Here is a 17,878-nt window from a genome sequence, read left to right on the forward strand (position 1 = left end):
TAAGCAAAGATTGATGAATACTTTAAAAAAAACTATTTGAGTAATACAGATAGAAAATGGATTCTTAAAAATTTAGAAGCCGAAACTTAGATCGACTTTTGCAGGGAGCGCAAGGGTGTGTTGGAGAATAATTGTAGCGAGTGCTTCTAAGTGCGGCACAGTCTGTTCTTTCGAGGGCTGCGGTTTAAAAGAGGACTGACCACGTGGTGGCCTCATACTTGCAGCTGCTTTTTTTGTAATAGCCCCACCGCAGCAGTCGATAAATATTCGCCTTTTGCCGACGCGCCGCACAGTCCGTTTGTTTGTTCTGAAAGCTGGCGCGCTGAATCGGGCGGGATTAAAAATTTATCGCTAGCGCGCGGACGTCGCAAGAGAAATTTAATTTGCCAGCGCAACACGTCCGCAGATGCGTTTAATTTATTGGATTGTGCCCTCGACCGCGGAAAGCTGTGTAAAACAAACACCACGTTTCGGGCGTAAATTTTGTTTGAAATCAAGTTTCCAGGAAACTGTGGCCGCTCATCCGGAACTTCTTTGGCATTTGCATAAATCCGGATTTGGCTGCCGCGCGGTTAAGATTTATGAAAATTTATTCACGGAATAAATTATACATTCTTCCTCCGAACATGAGAATTTTTAACTTGCAAATTTGTTATTACACGGAGTATGCGACAAAGGCGGCGTGTGCGTTGCATTTCTAATGCGCGGCTGCGGGTCGATCGAGTTTTCGAATTGGAGCACCTTGCCATATATAGACGCACACGGCTGCGACGCAAGGTTTGGCAAAAAGGGCGGACAAGACGGGTTTCCAGAAATGACCGCACTTTCCTTGGAAGTTTTCGAAATAATTAGGACTCATAAAGTTTTGGATTCACATTTTTGCGTCAAAAAGTAAATTTGTTTTTAAAATTAAATTTAAACACTTTCTGCGTCCAAATTTAGCGATTTTCCGTCCCATAAAGTGGAGCTTTATAGGCCAGCAATGTTTTGCAGTGACTAATTGAGTCTATTGTTTTGCTATTTCGCAACAGCATATCCCGACAAAAAATAATGAAATCAGGACTGATTGTGAGTAACAATTAAATTTAAGATTTTTCTTATATGTATTTTCTCGAACGGTTTGTCGATGATTTTTTGCTTGTTTTTAATTTCTCTAGTACCGAGCTATCCAAATGGATATGTAAGGTAAATTTACATTTTGACGATATATGATGAATTTCCATAAGGGAACAATGCTCGGCCGCATAGCCGCTTGATTAGCCGATTTTTCTCAGAAATCTAACTAGCAACCGGGGAAAATTTCAGCTCTTCCCCAGTTTTTATTGAGCATTTCAAGTAAAGGTAAAAAGGAGTTTTCTCAAATTTTCTTTAAAGCTTTACCTTAACTTTTTCGAGGCACAATGTATTTACTAATCTTAAGTATTGATTTTGACAAGCCATGACTAAAATTTAAACTAGAACCGCTACATCTTTACCAATTTAGAAAAAAAATTTTAGTATACAAGTTAAAAATTTACGCTGCATATGATGTTCCTTTCACAAAAAATGTGGGTTAAATTAAAAAAAAACGATACCTTTTTCAGAAAAAAACGCACAAAATAACTTCAAACCTTCGTGCGACACACACACCGGGCCGTTTCGGTCCCACGCACTGTGTTTGCTTTTGTTTACGAGCACGTATTCGCGCACGCACGCTGCGGAGACGAATTTTATTTCGCGCGGGGACACAACGCTAAATAATTCCGGCATGTACACTCATGCAAAGTTGGTCCAGCAGCAGCTCTCGCTCACCGATGAATTATAAATCGCGGCTCAAATGAGAGGCTGCCCGGCCTAAATTAATCAATAGGTGTGCCATCGGTCAAATTATATTAGCCGCACACTTGACAAGTAAATATGCGTGTTGCACACCATTTCGCACGCAAGAGAGCCAACTGCCCACACCGCTCGATAATCTCAAATTGCTGCGAGGAAATTCCGCATTGTGACCATTTTGGACCATTTGGGTATTGGCAGTGACAGAAGACTAATAATTTGTATCTATAGGATTAGCGTTGGTTGGATTTAATTTGAAAGCTCAGTGTATAGAGCTGAATAGCATGTCCTGAACTAGATTGACCACTATACTAAGTAAGGGATGCTACTCAATGCAACGCAAAGGATTGGACCACCTCTTGGCACGAGTCTTCGGATTTAATTTAAATATGGTGGAGGTTGGTTGGTAACAATACATAAAATTGCCATTTTTAAAAGGGTTCAAACTGTTTAAAGTTTACGATTTTCACTTGATTTTCATTGAAGATAAAATTTTCAGCGACTCACTTCTGTTGTGAGCGAGGGAAAACGCAAATTTGATTATTAGAAAAAAAAATGGTATTTTTAAACGCCTGATAACTTGATCAGGATGATGCACTTCATAGGTTAGAGGTTAAGGTCACTAAAAGGTTCCAAACAAACATTTACCGTTGCTTTGATAATTTCCTATAGAGAAGGATACATAAATATTAAACAAAATAAAAAATAATCGATAAAACTTGTTTGGCCAGCCCTTTGAGTTTCTTTGGGTTTCCGAATCTTTCCTTTTCCCAAAGGAGGAACAATAAAATATTTCGTATTATTGGTAAAAGCCGTACTAAAGGCGAGATTTTATTGTTGGTGTCAGATGCCATTTCACTTCCAATCATATGTGAGAGAAAACTAGAGAGTGCATTACGCCCATGCCCTTTTGCTCTGCCATAGAATTATGGTCCTATTTCCGTCTTTATTTCCTTTTTGTGCACGTCTTTTATTTCCGTTTTTTCCTCTTTGAGAGCAGGCATTACGCGCAGAGGGCTCCAATATTTTAGCAAACCCCAGCATAGAAGTGTAAAACGAACCAGATCGATGTTTTCCAGAGGACAAATAACTCACTCAATGCTTTGTTTTGAGCGGCTTATTAAAAAAACCTCAGAGAATTGCGTGGAAATGCGGAGGCGCAAAAGCACCATCGAGTGTATTGACAAGCGCGGCGGCGCTTTATTATTTTATTTATAAAAACGACCACTCCGCGAATAAACGAGCCAGCAATTTAATCCGCGCCGCCCGCTTTAATTGCTCTCCACACTCGCACACACACACGAGGGACGAAAGAGCACATGGCCACACGCACCGATTTTAATCCGCATAAATATTCAAAGCCCATAAAAAATATAGGTTTTAAGGGTGGCGCACTCGATGAGAACGGGCCGTAATCTCACCACCAGATGTAGATAACATGGCAAAAGCCTCTCGTCGATAACATAAAAAAACAGAACTTTGCATTTATAGAAATAATATCCCTTTAATTAGGGCTGCAGTATTTAGCTCTCATTTTTTGGTCAAAATAGTATTAAGTTTTTGCTCTGTGAAATATTTTCTTATGCTAATTAATTTTGTACTTGCCATCTGGACTTTTTTAATAAAAAGGCAACAGTTTGACAAGAGCAAGGAGCCAAGGAAAATATGTATGCGGAAACAAGCTTTTGATATTTTAAACTCGTTTACAACGCAGACAAGTTTTCATCATTAGTTTCTAGATTTTTCTTGTTTAATAGCTTCTATTTTTCAAATTTGCTGATATCAGCAAAAATTCAGACGGTTTAATTTCGAATGTTCTTCAGAGTTCATGGTACAACTTTGTTGGTTTAAATCGAGAAAATTATTTTTAAAGTAAGCTTTGGTTATATTTTTCAGTGTATAAGCATCTCTCAAAAGATAAGAAAATTTTATTTAAATTTAAACTATATTTCTTTTGGTATTAAATTATTTTTAAAAAACGCACACGCCACTAAGTGTAGATTGGATTAGGTTTACAGATTGCGCAATGAAAGCAAGTTGATATGAAAAATGCCGTGATATGGCAGAGATAACAGAAGTGTGTGTGCTTACCCTTTTTCCTCTATATCAGCTAAAGGCAATCAATATCATGTCAGATGGTGATGCATAATTTTGATAATACATGAGTGAGTCAAATGCTTTCCTCTGCTCTATTTAAAGCTTAGTTGATTTTTCGTCAAAGCAAAATAAGGAAAATAAGCGTTAATAAATAATTACTTAAACACCCTTTTCTAATGGTGTCCCTTTTTCTATGTCCGAATAAAAAAACAGTCAGCAGCTCCGAAAATAGGTTTGATAAGTAACAGTTATAGGGGTAATATGTAAATTAAATTTCTTGTCAAGTAAAAAATCGCTAGATTTCTGGAGGCCATTTACTGGATAATCCAAATTAGTCGAAAATTTCCTGTTAAAGTCTCATTGAATATGTTTGTATATATGTACAAATAATATTAGTCGTTTTGAATTTTATAGGATAGCTGACATTGATGTAAAATCATCAAAAACGATAATAAAATCAACAAAAGAAAAACAATATGCAAATAATACGTAATACGAACCATTTTGATGTAATGCAGACTATGCAGCGAACAGCTCACAATCAGTGACAAAATCCTATTGGGTGTTTATGATTTTAACAACAGCAATAACCGTCTTAATAAATAAAAAAAATCGCCTGAACCGCTTCCATGTAAAATGCGTCACATTATAATATTTGAGAGTGAAGAACGAACGACGCTTCCTATGGTGGGAATCAGATATCATTTAAGAGATTGCAGTGGCATTTAAGTTGAACATGATCTGTATCGTTGAGTGGCCCAAGAATTGGCCCAGGAAAAATTTGTGGCATTGCCAGACGCGGCGCTACAGCATGGATAACACTGACAGCGCACTAGCGCAGTAGCATACAATAGACACCTTGCACTGTACCGTCTGACACCGTCCACCGTCTGCTTTAACCAGAACATATTTCCAGACTCTATCATTCTTTCTAAGACTATAGAGCGCAGAAATATTTAAATTTAATGCACCAATTTCCACAGATATTTTGGAATTCTTAATCAATTTCCTAAAAGTAAATCAATAGAATATAAATGATTATGTATGTAAAATAAATAAAAAATATACATTTATTATAATACATAATTATATTATATTTATAATCTTAATCTTTCGCTCCTGTGCCATTTAAAAGCACAGGAGACTATGATTCACTCTGATTGGTTGCTATCATTTTGTTGCTATAGCAACAGAGTTCTTTCAGCCAATCGTGTCACAGCTGGTCACAGCAGAGGGAAGCACATGTTTCGGCTCAAAACAAACAACATGCTGTAAAAACCATAACAACAACTGGTCACAACGAGAGAGAAAATATTTATTGTTTTATTTCATCAATGAGGAGAGCTTTTACTTGATTTGTGCCAGTACAATGGATTCAGAAAGATCAGAGTTCCCTTTCCCGTTCACACCCTATACTATTCAGTCTGAATTCATGAAAAGTTTGTATTCTGCGCTAGAAAGCGGATCTCTCGCCATCATGGAGAGTCCAACTGGAACAGTAAGTTTTGCGAAATGCATTAATTAATTATCAATTATTTAAATAGTAACGCATCATTTTATAATAATATACGTACCTTATGCATGTATGTATTTGACAAAATATATTTTGATAATTTCGGTTCATAATTATGATTGTGTGTATTATATCTATGTATGCATGATATTAATTAGGAATCCAAATTTTTAATTTGCATATTTAGACTCCCGGTATAATCAGTTCAATTTGATTCGTAATAAAATGCGCTATTGTTTTTGAATAGGGGAAGTCAATGAGTCTCATCTGCGGAGCTGTCGCTTGGCTGAAAGATTTTGAAGCTAGAGAACTAGAACGTTTGGAATCTTTGTCGAGTTTGCAGTCGGAAGAAAGTTCAAGTAGTGCCGATGGCGACTGGTTCAACGCTCAATCAAAGTTGATAGAGAAGAAGCAAGAGGCTGATGCTGCGAAAAAGGCTTTGAAAGACATCAGGGAGCAGCTACATGAAATTAGCCTGTACCAGAGCAAGCTGAAAAAAGCCAAGGTGAACTTGCAGGGCTCAATTTCAATCAATTGATTTTTCAAAGGATAAAACATCATCGATATGTTTTCTAAAATCCACGATAAATTACACAGAAAGTGCAGGTCAAAAGCTCAGAGGTAATTTTCCATTTCTGATTTTTTTTGGTGCAATATTAATAAATAATAGTAGTTTTTCTACAAGTTAGAAAATTTACTTGAAATGGCAGTGACCCCCGTTTTGTTGTAGAATTACTAAAAATTTCCGTTGTTATCCTTAGGAATATGCTGAAATCAGGCATCGAGCAAAAACAATTTCAACAAACCCTGAAGTTGATGTGTCGGACTTGGAATTGCTTCTTCTTGACGGGGACGTTCCTTTGCATGAAGAAAAAGAAGATGAGCGTGAAGAAAAATCCCGCTTACCCAAAGTAAATTACAATTCATTGTATTAAAAGGTAATCCCTAAAGATCAAGTACATTTCCAGATTTTTTACTGCAGCAGGACGCATTCTCAGCTGGCTCAGTTTGTTTCTGAAATTAAAAAGAGTCCGTACGCAAAAGACCTGCGAGTGATCACCCTGGGCTCAAGACAAAATTACTGCGTCAATGAGGATGTGCTCAGTCTAAAGAGCAACAATTTGATAAATGAAAAGTATTTCAAAGTTTTTTGAAGTATTTCGCAATATTCATCTCTATGGAATTCATAGGTGCTTACAACTGCGGCAGAATAAACCACCTTCTGGTCCCACGCCAGGAAAAAAGCAAAAGCGAGAGCATTGTCCATTTGGGTGCAACGCCAGCGGGCTTGAATCTCTTCACATGACTGCTATGACAGAGGTGCTTGACGTTGAAGATCTGGTGAAACTGTAGGTGGAATTATTTTCTAAGGGCAATTTATTTACATTTCATAATAAGAAGTTATGTTTGTGTTTTAAATACAATTTTGTTTTAGGTTGAAAATAATTTTTCAATTACAAAGAAATATCATTTACTGGCCAAATAATGCTCGCTCAAAACAATATGCAATTCGACTGATAGAGCTATAATTTTTCCGTTTTTCCTTAAATTTTGGTCAATTTAAGTCTTTGTTTCTATATTTTGATAAGAAAATCATTACTTGAGTGGTGCATTCCATTCTCATCCAACAATCTTTGGAAATATCAGTGATTTCATCAAAAGTTAAAATTGTCCTTATTTCAGGGGCAAGAAAGAGGGAGCTTGCCCTTACTACAGTGCAAAAGCAAGTGTGGATGACGCGCAAGTGGTCGTTGCCCCGTACAACATTCTCCTTCTGAAAGAATCTCGAGAGGCATATGGCATTGATCTCAAAGGAAATGTGGTTATCATTGACGAGGCTCACAATTTGCTGGAAACGGAAAGCAGCATTCACTCTGTGGAAGTTTCCTTCACTCAGGTAAGGTGTCAAAAATAAGTTCTGACTCTCCGTCTGGTTTTCCAAACGATAGATATTCAATGAAATTTTGCTAAAATCCTAAACAAATTACTGAAAATATCAGGTTAAACGCTCAGAGGATAACATGAATTTTCTAAAAAAAATTGCAGCGTTTCTGGACTTAAAAAATGACTCTGTGTGGCCATTGAAAAATTCTTTATGGTAAAATTTAAAAGTAATTAAAATTTCAGTCGAACCTTTTGTTATAAAATGGATTTTACAATTTCAGGTAAAATGTGCCCAATCTCAGCTTACTCAGTACCTTGAGAAATACAAAAGCAAGCTGAGTCCTGCCAATTTGCTCAAGGTTCGGCAGCTTCTGCAAGTTCTGGGCCGTCTCCTCTCTGTGATAGGTAATTTTGGCTGTTTATTTCTCCCAATTGGGCGAAAATTGGACATGCTTTGGCATGTCCACAGCCCAGAATGGTTAACTCCGATCAAGCAAGGTCTTTAGACTTTAGAATCCCTTGTTCTTCTCAGCCCTTCTCTGTGATTTTATGGCCACTTTGTTTATGCCTGCTTTCGGCTAAGTTTGTTAATATTTTTGAAGGATTTAACAAATTTTTATATTTTTTGTGGCCTGAAGTTTGACCATAATTGTGAATGTGCGGGCATACCCAAAAATGATGCCAGCTCTTCTCGACTCAGCTTTCCTGTAGCACAATTACAGAAGCGCGCCACCACTTTTCGCGAACTTAAATATTTTTTAAAAATTTAACTAATTTGCAGGTGACAAATCCAAGGGGGAAGCTGAGTTGGCTTTCACAATGGATGAATTTTTGGATAAATCAGAACTGATTGATTTCAATTTGATGGAACTTGTGAGCTTTGCTGAAAGGTCAAGACTGGCTCAAAAGGTGGTTTAAAATATTTTTTGCCTTATTTTGTGTTAAATTAATGTTAAAACAGCTCAACGGATTCACTATTCGCTTCAATCCAACGCTAGAGTTTTCCAGCACAGCTGCTACAAGTGCCCCAGCACCCACAACTGGCTTGCAGGGTTTCCTGAGCAAACTGAACCAAAGCAAAGGTCTGTGATATTTTGGCGTTTATTTTTGAAAATAGTGTTATTTAATACTAGTTAACTTTTATTTAAAATTTTGACCTAGCCATCATAACCATTCACATTTACTTGACCTTTCTTAAGGAATTTTCTATAAAAACGGTCATCTCGTATAAGGACTCTTGGGAATCTGCTGGTTAGATCAAGATTTTTCAGGATTCTACTTATCAATCAAAATTCATTATTTTCAAACACAGAAAAATAGAAAAAAATCTTCGTCGGTCAAACGACTGAAATGATAAAATTTAAAAAAGCTTATAATGCTAATCATTTTTGTGACAGTTTCATTGCTTAATTCTTGTATCATAGAGATACATTTACGTATAAATATTTGCAATCAAATCCAAATTGTGTTTCTGATATTAGTTTTTCTTTATTAAAAAGACAGAAAATCAATTTTTGTATCTCAAAATATATCGTTGAACTCAAAACTAATTCCATTAATTTGTTGCTTTTAAATAATGGTTTGAAGCCCAAAAAATGAAAAATGTGTCTTATGCTTTTGCATAAATTTCAAACAAAAGTGTTCAAAATATTAATAATCTGTTATATTAAGCGCCTCTCTATTGGTCATTGAATATTCTGCATCTTGTTCCAGTCAACATGATTTATGTATCATTATTTTATGTCAAACAAAGATTTTTTTCGACAAATTGATGATAGATTCCATTTTGAAATTCTCAGCTTCTCCAGCAATTTTGGAAGCGGTGGCAGCTAAACCAACAATATTGGAGAGCGGAGTGGGCATCAACCCAATCCTTCAAGTACTTGGTTTATTGAAGAAGTTGACGTGTCGGACTGAGTCAGGCCGCGTCGTCAGCCGACAAGGCTCTATCAAGTTCCTGCTGCTCAACCCAGGCAGCATGTTTGCAGACGTGATTGGTGAGGCTCGCGCTGTCGTGTTGGCTGGAGGAACCATGAAGCCCACCTGGGACGTGCGGCATGAACTTTTCAACGACTCTGACAGAATTGTTGAGCACTCGTTCGGCCACGTCGTTCCAGCAGAGAATATCCTACCAATGGTGCTCAGCAGTGCTCCCAGCCCGTGCACTTTCGACTTCTCCTTCGAGTGTAGATCCAATCGTGACATGGTGAGATTTATTTTAATTTCAAATAAAACTCAAATATACAAGAAAGGATTTCCAGTGTGAAAAATAGTGCGGTTGAAATTAATTAATCAGTTGTGCTTGGCAGATAAAAGCGTTGGGCCGCACGTTGTCGAATATCTCCGCAATTGTGCCGAATGGAATGGTTGTGTTTTTCCCTTCAAATAAATACCTGGACCAGGTGTTCAAAGTTTGGAAGGAGGAGGGCCTTGACAAGTCGATTGAGAAGCAAAAGAAGGTGAGTAAATTGGATTTCTCAAAAACTAGATCTTATTTGTATTTCAACTCCAGCTTTTTAAAGAGCCAGATGCGAGCTCACAGGTTGAGCGAGTGTTGAAAGAGTACGCGTTTTACTGCAAGCCATCGGCAGAAACAGCAGCGTTTAGGAATGGTGCCATCCTTCTCTCGGTTGTTGGTAAGAAAAGCCCTAAAAATGTAATTTGAATCATAATATTCTTTTTGTGATAGATTTCATTAAATAATCTGTTTAATTATTAAATGTCTTGTTTATCTCCAGGTGGTCGACTAAGTGAAGGCATCAATTTCTCTGATGAGCTTGGCCGTTGTGTGGTAGTAGTTGGTTTACCTTATCCAAACAGCAAGTCAGCAGAGCTTCAAGCCAAAATGGAGTACCAGAGGACCAAATTCAAATCGGTAACACCCAGTTGCTGCTTTTAGAATAATAATCTTATTTTGTTTTGTGCCCAGGTGTCTTTAGGCAAAGATCCTGGCTCTGAATATTACAACAACTTGTGCATGAAAGCGGTTAATCAGTGCATTGGAAGGGCCATTCGACACCGCAATGACTACGCAGCCATGATTCTACTCGATAGGAGATATGAGGCGCAGCATGTCAAATCTGCTCTGCCCGGCTGGATTGAAAACAACCTGACCATTTGTAAAAACTTTGGCTCAGCATTCAGCGCACTGAGAAAGGTACTTCATTTTTATTATTTCATTGAAAATTTTATTAAATTTCCTGATTATTGTCACAGTAAAACTTACAAAACACAATGGGATATCACATTTCAAGTCTTAAAGTCAATAAAATTATCTAATTTTTAAATTTTCATCCTTAAAAATTTACCATAATTATCATGATTTGAAATAATTTAAAGAGTGTATTTAAAAAATTACCTAGAAATATTATGAAAATTTTGTCCAAAATTTTGTATATTCTTTAAATTTGCTTATCTTACAAATAAACCACATAATTGCTTCTCGACAAATAATATTGAGTTATTGTTTACCATTATTTTTTTGTTTCAGTTCTTTGGTGAGAAGAAAAGCAAAAGTGGTTAACTCATTGTCAGGTCAGTTCATTGTTCTTTAAAAATACAAATATTTCTGCTTCCAACACACCAAGCATTATCTCAAACGTCCTCATCAACTTGAGTCCGCAATTTTCGGCACATTCCTTTAAAAATTGTCTCTCGCTTCTTGCAAAGAGCAAAATGGCTCGACGACCAGGCTTCAAAACGCGCACAATCTCACTCATAACGTCGGGGATGAGGGTTCTAAAGCCGTCTTTGCTGTATTTCAAGCCAAAGGGCAAATCGCACAGTATGTGGTCCACCAAATCACGCCTCAAAGGCAATTTAGTCGCGTCAGCGAGCAGAAGTAAAGTATTATTAGAAACCTTGGCCACTGCAAGCTGCGCTGGATCGTTGTCAACTCCGATTTTCACAGTCCTTAAGAGGCACTTTGCGTTTGGTATGCTTCCCTTTCCGCACATCGGGTCTAAAATAACTTCTCCGGTGCTCAGTGGTCGTTCAAAGAACCTGAGAGGGTTATAATTTCTTAACTTTTTGTTGCTGAATTTTACATTTTAAAATATTTGAATACTGATGTTTTGAAATTATTACAAAAAGCCGTAAGTGATAAGAACCAATCTTTTTTAATACTGGAAGCTTAACTTTTTACAACAAAAGTGTATTCAATTTCTCAACAAGTTTCTCAGATATATTAAAAAAAATTTAATTTTGAAACTAAAAATAATACTATTCAGTTAAATATCATCAAAAAACAAAAAGCGTGAACACCCTATATTTTTAGAATATTGTGGTAGTAAAAAAATCTCCCAATCAGCTAAATTAAAATCTCTGCAGTTCCTAGGGACAAAAATTATTTTTTCATTCCTTGAAAGTTAAATTTTAATCTTTGTGTTCGTCATTGAAAGCATTATTTTTCTACTCAAATTATTTTCATTGCATCTGTCTTATTAAATCGTTTGTACCTGAGGTTGTCATGACTGAGGGTGAGACACATGGCCATCGCACTGGCCGTGGTGCTCCTGAGTCCAAACTGCAGTGTCCCGCTAGTTAAGGCCATTCCGACAGTCACAAAAGCGTCTGAAACGTGCACGTCGATGCTCACTTGAGCGCCCCTCGCGACAAACTCCAGGGATTGCACGCTCAGCCGCAGACACTTGCTCAGGCTGCCTGCCAGTCTTTCTGGTTTAAAAATTTTTCTTTTGCCGCCGCTGACTTTTACGTTCAGTCTGGCTAACACTTTTTCTTCCGACTCCTCGTCCTTAAGAAGCCTCCAGTATCTTACGCTTCTCTCCCAGGGAACCTACCGCAAAAATTTGATTCAGTTATGATTAAATTTTAAGTCATCTGGTAAATTTAATTTTATCACTTTTGAGCAAATGAAATATTGGAAATAGTGGTATATTTTCCCATTCATTATCGACTTTTTATGTGGTCAAAAGAAAGAAAATGTAATGCCTTGGTTCAAACCTTTCACCAAAATGAAACTTAAAAAACCTAATAATGCTAAATTTAAAAAATGAATGGAATCAGCATCAATAAATAAAAGAAAACTAGTATATGTACTACCTAGAAATATCAACTTGAACGAACAAATTTTTAACAAACAACTTCTCTTGACTCAATTTTGAATTTAACTCAAGTTAAGGGTTAAGTCCTTTTTCTAATTTTCTAAATATATTATTCATAAAAAATAAAATACGCCCATTCGGCAATTATTACTCCGTTTGTTAGCATTTTTTGCAATTGTGTAAAGGCAAGAGGGGCTGGCGTGTTTGGCTCGATTTGCTGTTTGTTGTGATAAATGAGCACAAGCACCCTTTCTGCGGTTGTCGGCCGAATATTCGCACTGCTGGTCGGCGTTTCGAAAAATATTTTCCCCTCGATCGCTTTCAAAATTTTAATTTGCTCCACTTGTAAGAGCTCTGCCTTGACAAAGGGGTCCATTCCTCGTCCCAGCGTGCAGTAGAGGCTGACAAAGTCACCCCTGAAAATTGTAAATGAGCAATTAAATTTTTATGGTCCCCAATTTTGTGTTTTGTTCTCACTCCTGTGGCTGTGTCAGTGTATCGTGGTCAGTCATCTCTTTGTGCTGATAGGAACTGGTGGAAACCGCAACCCCTTGTGCGTTTGTTTACAAACAGCTAGAGTCTGCAGGGCTACCAATTATTTCGCAGACCGATTGAAATGAAAATTTTTTATTTAAAAAATTATAAATAGAAAAGGCAGGTGTGAAAAACTATATATTTTTCAAGCAAAAAATTATCCTATTCGACAAGGAATAAAAAATCAAAATAAATATTTCATTTCATTTTTTTAAATTTTGGGTTAAAAATGGTTTATTAATTGTAACTATGTATGATTTGACAAATTGATTGGATGCTCATTTTTATAGTTTGAGAATGACTTAAACTTTCCTGCAAATTTGGCTCACCAAAATTATTTTTAATATTTTCACCGTTAAAGCAAAAAAAATTATGTAAATATATAAATAATATATTATGAGAGCTAATGAAACTTCCTCTGCTACGAATGAATTAAAAATATTATTGAAATTTTTGAAAATTAACTAAGTAATATTTAAAATAGTCTATATATTGTTCTTTCCACAATGAAGCTCCATGACTTGGTAGTCAGTTCAAAATCTTTAGAAACGCGAATGTCTTAAAAAATGAAAATTGTTTTGAAATTTGTGTCACGATTAAATATTTGGAATTTCAGGATTTGAATAAAAGTCATTTCCGATTTTAGAGTTGAATCTCTGCTATGTGTATATTTTAATATATCAGCTATTCATAATAAGATAATTTTCTGAGTCTGTGCGTTTTTTAGTCTTGGTTCCAGGCGCCCATCCTGCGAGTCTCGAACTCAAATCGCATCCTCTCCAACTTGAATCTCTTTCGCTCCACTTTCAGTCTCTTGTACTCCACCTCGAGCAGCTCGCGCATCACTTGCAGCTTCTGCATCTGGATCTCGCGCATGTCTAGACTCTCGTCCTTGGGCTGCTCGTCCTCCACACTGGCCTCCACCTTAGGCAGGAGAAGGCAGTCATCCTCCACTCTTCCGGCTCCTTTTCCGTCGCTGAAGTCGACGGGAACGGCGTCGGCGCCCTCTCTGATCTGCACCTCTGGTTGGAGGAACAACTCGTCAGGGTCGGTCTCGTAGATTTCGTCCTGAATTGAATTTCAGAAGAAGGTATTAAAGAAGACGTTTTATTTGGGGAAAGAAGAAATTGAATTGTATTTATTGTTTCATTTATTTTTGGGACGCTAAAATACTCCCATTTCATTAAACATCTCAAATACTTTCATGCAGCAATATTCTGAAATATATATTTAAAAAACATCATTTTACCCCTTAAAAAACACTTAACACAAGAAAATAATATTATAATTGCATTTTAAGGATAAAACCAAAAAGAATAAATATTACAGCAAATTTTTTTGATAGATTGTGGATTATGCTCAAAACTCAAGGAAAGTGTACAAAAGACGTTTTTTGTGAGCTATAAAATTTGTGTGCACCTCTTCCTCCTCATGTTGCTGGTGCTGCTGATGGATGATAAGGTTGGCGGGCGTCGGTGGGGGTTGGAGGCCGCAGTAGGCGTTAGCGCAGGCGAGGGCCTCGTCGGCTGGGCAGCGTCCAGTTCCGATCAGCGATGTCAACAGGTTGGGGTGTCTGATCTTCCTGCGGAATGAACTGACCACGTTTTCCCACTTCTTGCGTACCTCGCGCACTGTGCGCTTCTCGCCGCAGTCGGCCCCGTTGACGGCGGCCGCGATTTCGTTCCACTTGGACATCTTGTCCGAGCTCTTGGACAGGTTGCTCATGGACGTGCGGCCCCTGCCGCCGAAGAGCACGTCCCGCCGAGCAGCCACCTCGCGCACTAGGATCTCCACCTCGGCGCTGCTGAAGTTGGACTTGCGTTGTCTGCGGAACGGCACGCCGCGCCCGCCATTGCTCGCCGCCCCCGGCTGCTGCTGATGGCCTCTGCTAATCGACAGTTGGGTGTTCAGCATCAAAAGTCTGTAATCCGAAAAAGATTTGGTAATTTCATTTTTTGTCCAATCAGGGTTTGACAATAAGGTGGACAACTAAGCTCACATAATAAAATTAATTTAGATGTTAAAATAGGAAAATAAACTATATTTTTCAATGGACGATATAAATTTTATTCTATTAAAAATTCCAATCAGACATTCAACCCTTCCAATTTAAATTAAGCATCCTGCGTCCTACATGAGAAGCCGGAAAACTGACTAAATGGCAAAATCAACAAAAACCGGTTTAGGATAATTTTACCTGTTTCCTGTTATCCTGTTTGGTTGTATTATTCCCAGGGTTGTTAATTTTAAATCAACTGCCTTTTATGTAATATTTATGTTATAAGAAATGTAATTAAGTAAGAGCTGACCAAGGGGTAAACGGGTTCGAAAGTAACCCAAGATAGGCCGACCGACTTTGTTACGCAGGATGAAAGAAGGGCGCGAAAAGAAGGCCGGCTAAATTAATGTCCGTGGCTGACGAACAACTTAGAAATTGAGGGGATACTTAACGTCATATTTAGCTGATTAGCTCAGCTATTATATCACTATACATATTAATTACAAGAATTGTCATCGGTAAAGAATCAAATTGGAATCAATAAAAAATTACAAAGTATAAAAATAATGTAAAAAGTGAACTGAATGCCGGCGGTGCAGAGATTTCCAATACAATAAAGTTATCTTATTCGTTGAAAATGACATGTTATCCGTTCGCGGTGTTATTGGGACCCGTGTTTCAGCATTCGTGCTAGTGCAGTGCGCACCCTTCCCGGTCCTCGAACAGGGATAAAAAGAGCAAAAAAAAAGGAACAATTGGGGTGAATTTGATTAAATTGTATAATGTAAAAATTATACAATTATTTTCCATGGTCATAATAATTAAAAAATAACTTCATTGCCTTAATTAAAAATAATCGAGCCGTGAGCTTTCAACGCTTGCAAATTTTTAGTAATTTGCTAAAAAGACGAGATAAAATTGCAAAACATTTCCATAAAATGGTTGAGAAAAACGCTGTGTTTATATTAGAACAGGTCAGGTATTTCAAACAGAAGCTCACTCAGTGTCAGCACTGAACAGGGCAAATAAAAAAAAATTAAATTTTAATGCATAAATATACAAATTAAATAATAGTTTGTATGCTCGATTAATTTTATTTTTTGACTGCATTTTATACAAAGCATCAGATTTTTTGCCCTGACAAAGTTCTTATCCTGTATCTTGAAAACAGGTTAGAGCTCTAAATTCTTATAGTACCATTTTTAAATTCAAATTTTATTCATAAAAACTGATTCAGCTAACTCCATTTTAATATTTTTGTGTAAATATCAAATAATAATCATGTTTGCCAGCACTACCCGGAAACTAAATAATCATTTATTATTATTGTGATTATGCCGAAATATTTGAATTGTGAATGAGGCGCGAAAAGTGGCCCGGGACTGCGGCGTCCGGGGGCGCTAATTGCGGCGGGCGCGTGACATTAAACGCAATGGTCGTGGCGTTGGGAACTGCTCTCGCACTCACCTGTGCCAGCGAGCGTGGCTAGGCTGGGCCGCGTTGATGCTGCACACAAGACACACGACGATCCGGCGGCGACGGGGATGCACTATGTTACCTAATTCCAGGCACACGGCTAATGCTAATGGATCAATTTTTATATCGCCGCGCGTCTGCTGTAGCCCTTTTGTGAGAAGAAGCAGAGAGCTTGCACATTTCCCCTAGAATGGTGTTTTAGTGCTCGTGTGCTGAGTCTCTCCCTGCTGCTTTTCCCTTAGTGTGTGTCTGCTCTGCTCTGCTCAGCCGCCGTGCTCATTTCAGCCCTCAAATTGTTCATTTTTGATCAATATCGGTGCCATTCATCCAGCATGCATCGATTCGCCGCTCGGATTGTGCTATTTTTATTATTTTATCCTCTAGCTCTCTCGTCTCTATTGAAATGTAGCACTTAAACTCCTCCCTTAAATGTGGAGCAGCCCTCAGCAGAAGCAGTAGCAGCAGTAGTAGCGGCACGGCTCGCTTTTCCCCACCCATATTTCGACTCTTCTATACTTGCAGAGAATGTATAAGGTTTAATTTTTCATTAATCAATAAAAAGAGAGGCTTAAATAACGACAGCGGCATACTTGCAGGCTCTTCTTTCCCAACAAATTTATCATTGCTCACTTTCCAACCACGTATTTTGACTTTAATTAAGATTTTATTCCGAAAATTGTAAAAATTAATTTCAATTTGGAAGGATCAAGTTAAAATTCGTTTTCTCATGGATCTTCATAAATTTGTAAAAAAATTTGATAAAAAATAATATAAACATTTCATTCAAAATTTTTATTTTAAAGAAATCCACAAAAGTTAGATTTTTTATCAATTATTTTCAGGGCTGGGAATTTTTAAACTACGAACATTTTTTTGCTGACTCCAAACTTCACCGGATCATTTGAAACTTACTTGAAATCGCCCAAATCTGTATAAATCGATTAAACTTCCGTGCAATAGTGTGACTCTCTGGATTATGAGAGATAACTTTAGATATAAAATTCAGGTCGAATTTTCCGGCTCAAAAATTATTTTTCCAATAATTCTCCCAATTCTCGAGTCTAAAAGGTTGCTCTTAACGATTTAGATATTTAAAAGGGAAGCAACTCGCTATAGATGGTAATAAAACTTTTTCCAAAAATTTGTGCCAATATGATTAAAAAATTGACCTCGCACTAGTTTGTGTGCTATCCTTCCAATGAATGAAAATCTTGATTCGAAACCAAAGGTTATAGCAAATATGACACAATAATTATCCTCCCAATGAACCCTTATTTTATTTAATAATTTCGATACTAACCGTAATCATAGAGATTTATTTTTCTATTTTTAAAATCATAAATATATTTCTTTATTCCCTAAATGTCAATGCGTTTAAATTTTCAATTTAAAATCTAGCCCTTTTTTAATATTTTTCTTATTCGTGAATTTTTTGGTTTCACTATCAGTTTTAGGATCATCTTTAGCCATTAATCCAACCATCAACGGCACATTTTT

General features: G+C 37.1%; 3 protein-coding genes across 5 annotated transcripts; 1 reads left to right on the forward strand and 2 right to left on the reverse strand.

Moving 5' to 3' along the window:
• Positions 1-5,211: 5,211 nt before the first annotated feature.
• LOC135946012 (ATP-dependent DNA helicase DDX11) lies at positions 5,212-14,119 on the forward strand. Of its 2 annotated transcripts, XM_065494004.1 has the most exons (16): positions 5,212-5,410; positions 5,673-5,930; positions 6,187-6,336; positions 6,394-6,560; positions 6,616-6,774; positions 7,109-7,322; positions 7,591-7,714; positions 8,091-8,218; positions 8,271-8,391; positions 9,109-9,515; positions 9,619-9,768; positions 9,822-9,945; positions 10,048-10,184; positions 10,239-10,466; positions 10,800-10,843; positions 13,717-14,119. In XM_065494004.1, the coding sequence occupies exons 1-15, from the start codon at positions 5,282-5,284 to the stop codon at positions 10,830-10,832; spliced, it is 2,529 nt and encodes an 842-aa protein (XP_065350076.1). In that variant the 5' UTR covers positions 5,212-5,281; the 3' UTR covers positions 10,833-10,843; positions 13,717-14,119. The 2 variants fall into 2 exon arrangements, with proteins under 2 accessions (XP_065350076.1, XP_065350075.1); XM_065494003.1 differs by having other exon boundaries at positions 10,800-14,119.
• Positions 10,840-12,950, reverse strand: LOC135946013 (THUMP domain-containing protein 2-like). 2 transcript variants are annotated; one of them, XM_065494006.1, is made up of 4 exons: positions 12,850-12,950; positions 12,620-12,788; positions 11,767-12,104; positions 10,840-11,311 (listed from the first exon to the last, which is right to left on the reverse strand). In XM_065494006.1, exons 1-4 carry the CDS (start codon positions 12,882-12,884, stop codon positions 10,840-10,842), a joined length of 1,014 nt encoding a protein of 337 aa, XP_065350078.1. In that variant the 5' UTR covers positions 12,885-12,950. The 2 variants fall into 2 exon arrangements, with proteins under 2 accessions (XP_065350078.1, XP_065350077.1); XM_065494005.1 differs by having other exon boundaries at positions 12,524-12,788.
• Positions 13,630-16,566, reverse strand: LOC135946014 (myb/SANT-like DNA-binding domain-containing protein 4). The gene is made up of 3 exons (XM_065494007.1): positions 16,373-16,566; positions 14,326-14,827; positions 13,630-13,974 (listed from the first exon to the last, which is right to left on the reverse strand). Exons 2-3 carry the CDS (start codon positions 14,818-14,820, stop codon positions 13,630-13,632), a joined length of 840 nt encoding a protein of 279 aa, XP_065350079.1. The 5' UTR covers positions 14,821-14,827; positions 16,373-16,566.
• Between the last annotated feature and the right edge of the window lie 1,312 nt (positions 16,567-17,878).

The sequence above is a fragment of the Cloeon dipterum genome, chromosome X (genome assembly GCF_949628265.1).
Source record: "Cloeon dipterum chromosome X, ieCloDipt1.1, whole genome shotgun sequence".
NCBI classification, from domain to species: Eukaryota; Metazoa; Arthropoda; class Insecta; order Ephemeroptera; family Baetidae; genus Cloeon; species Cloeon dipterum.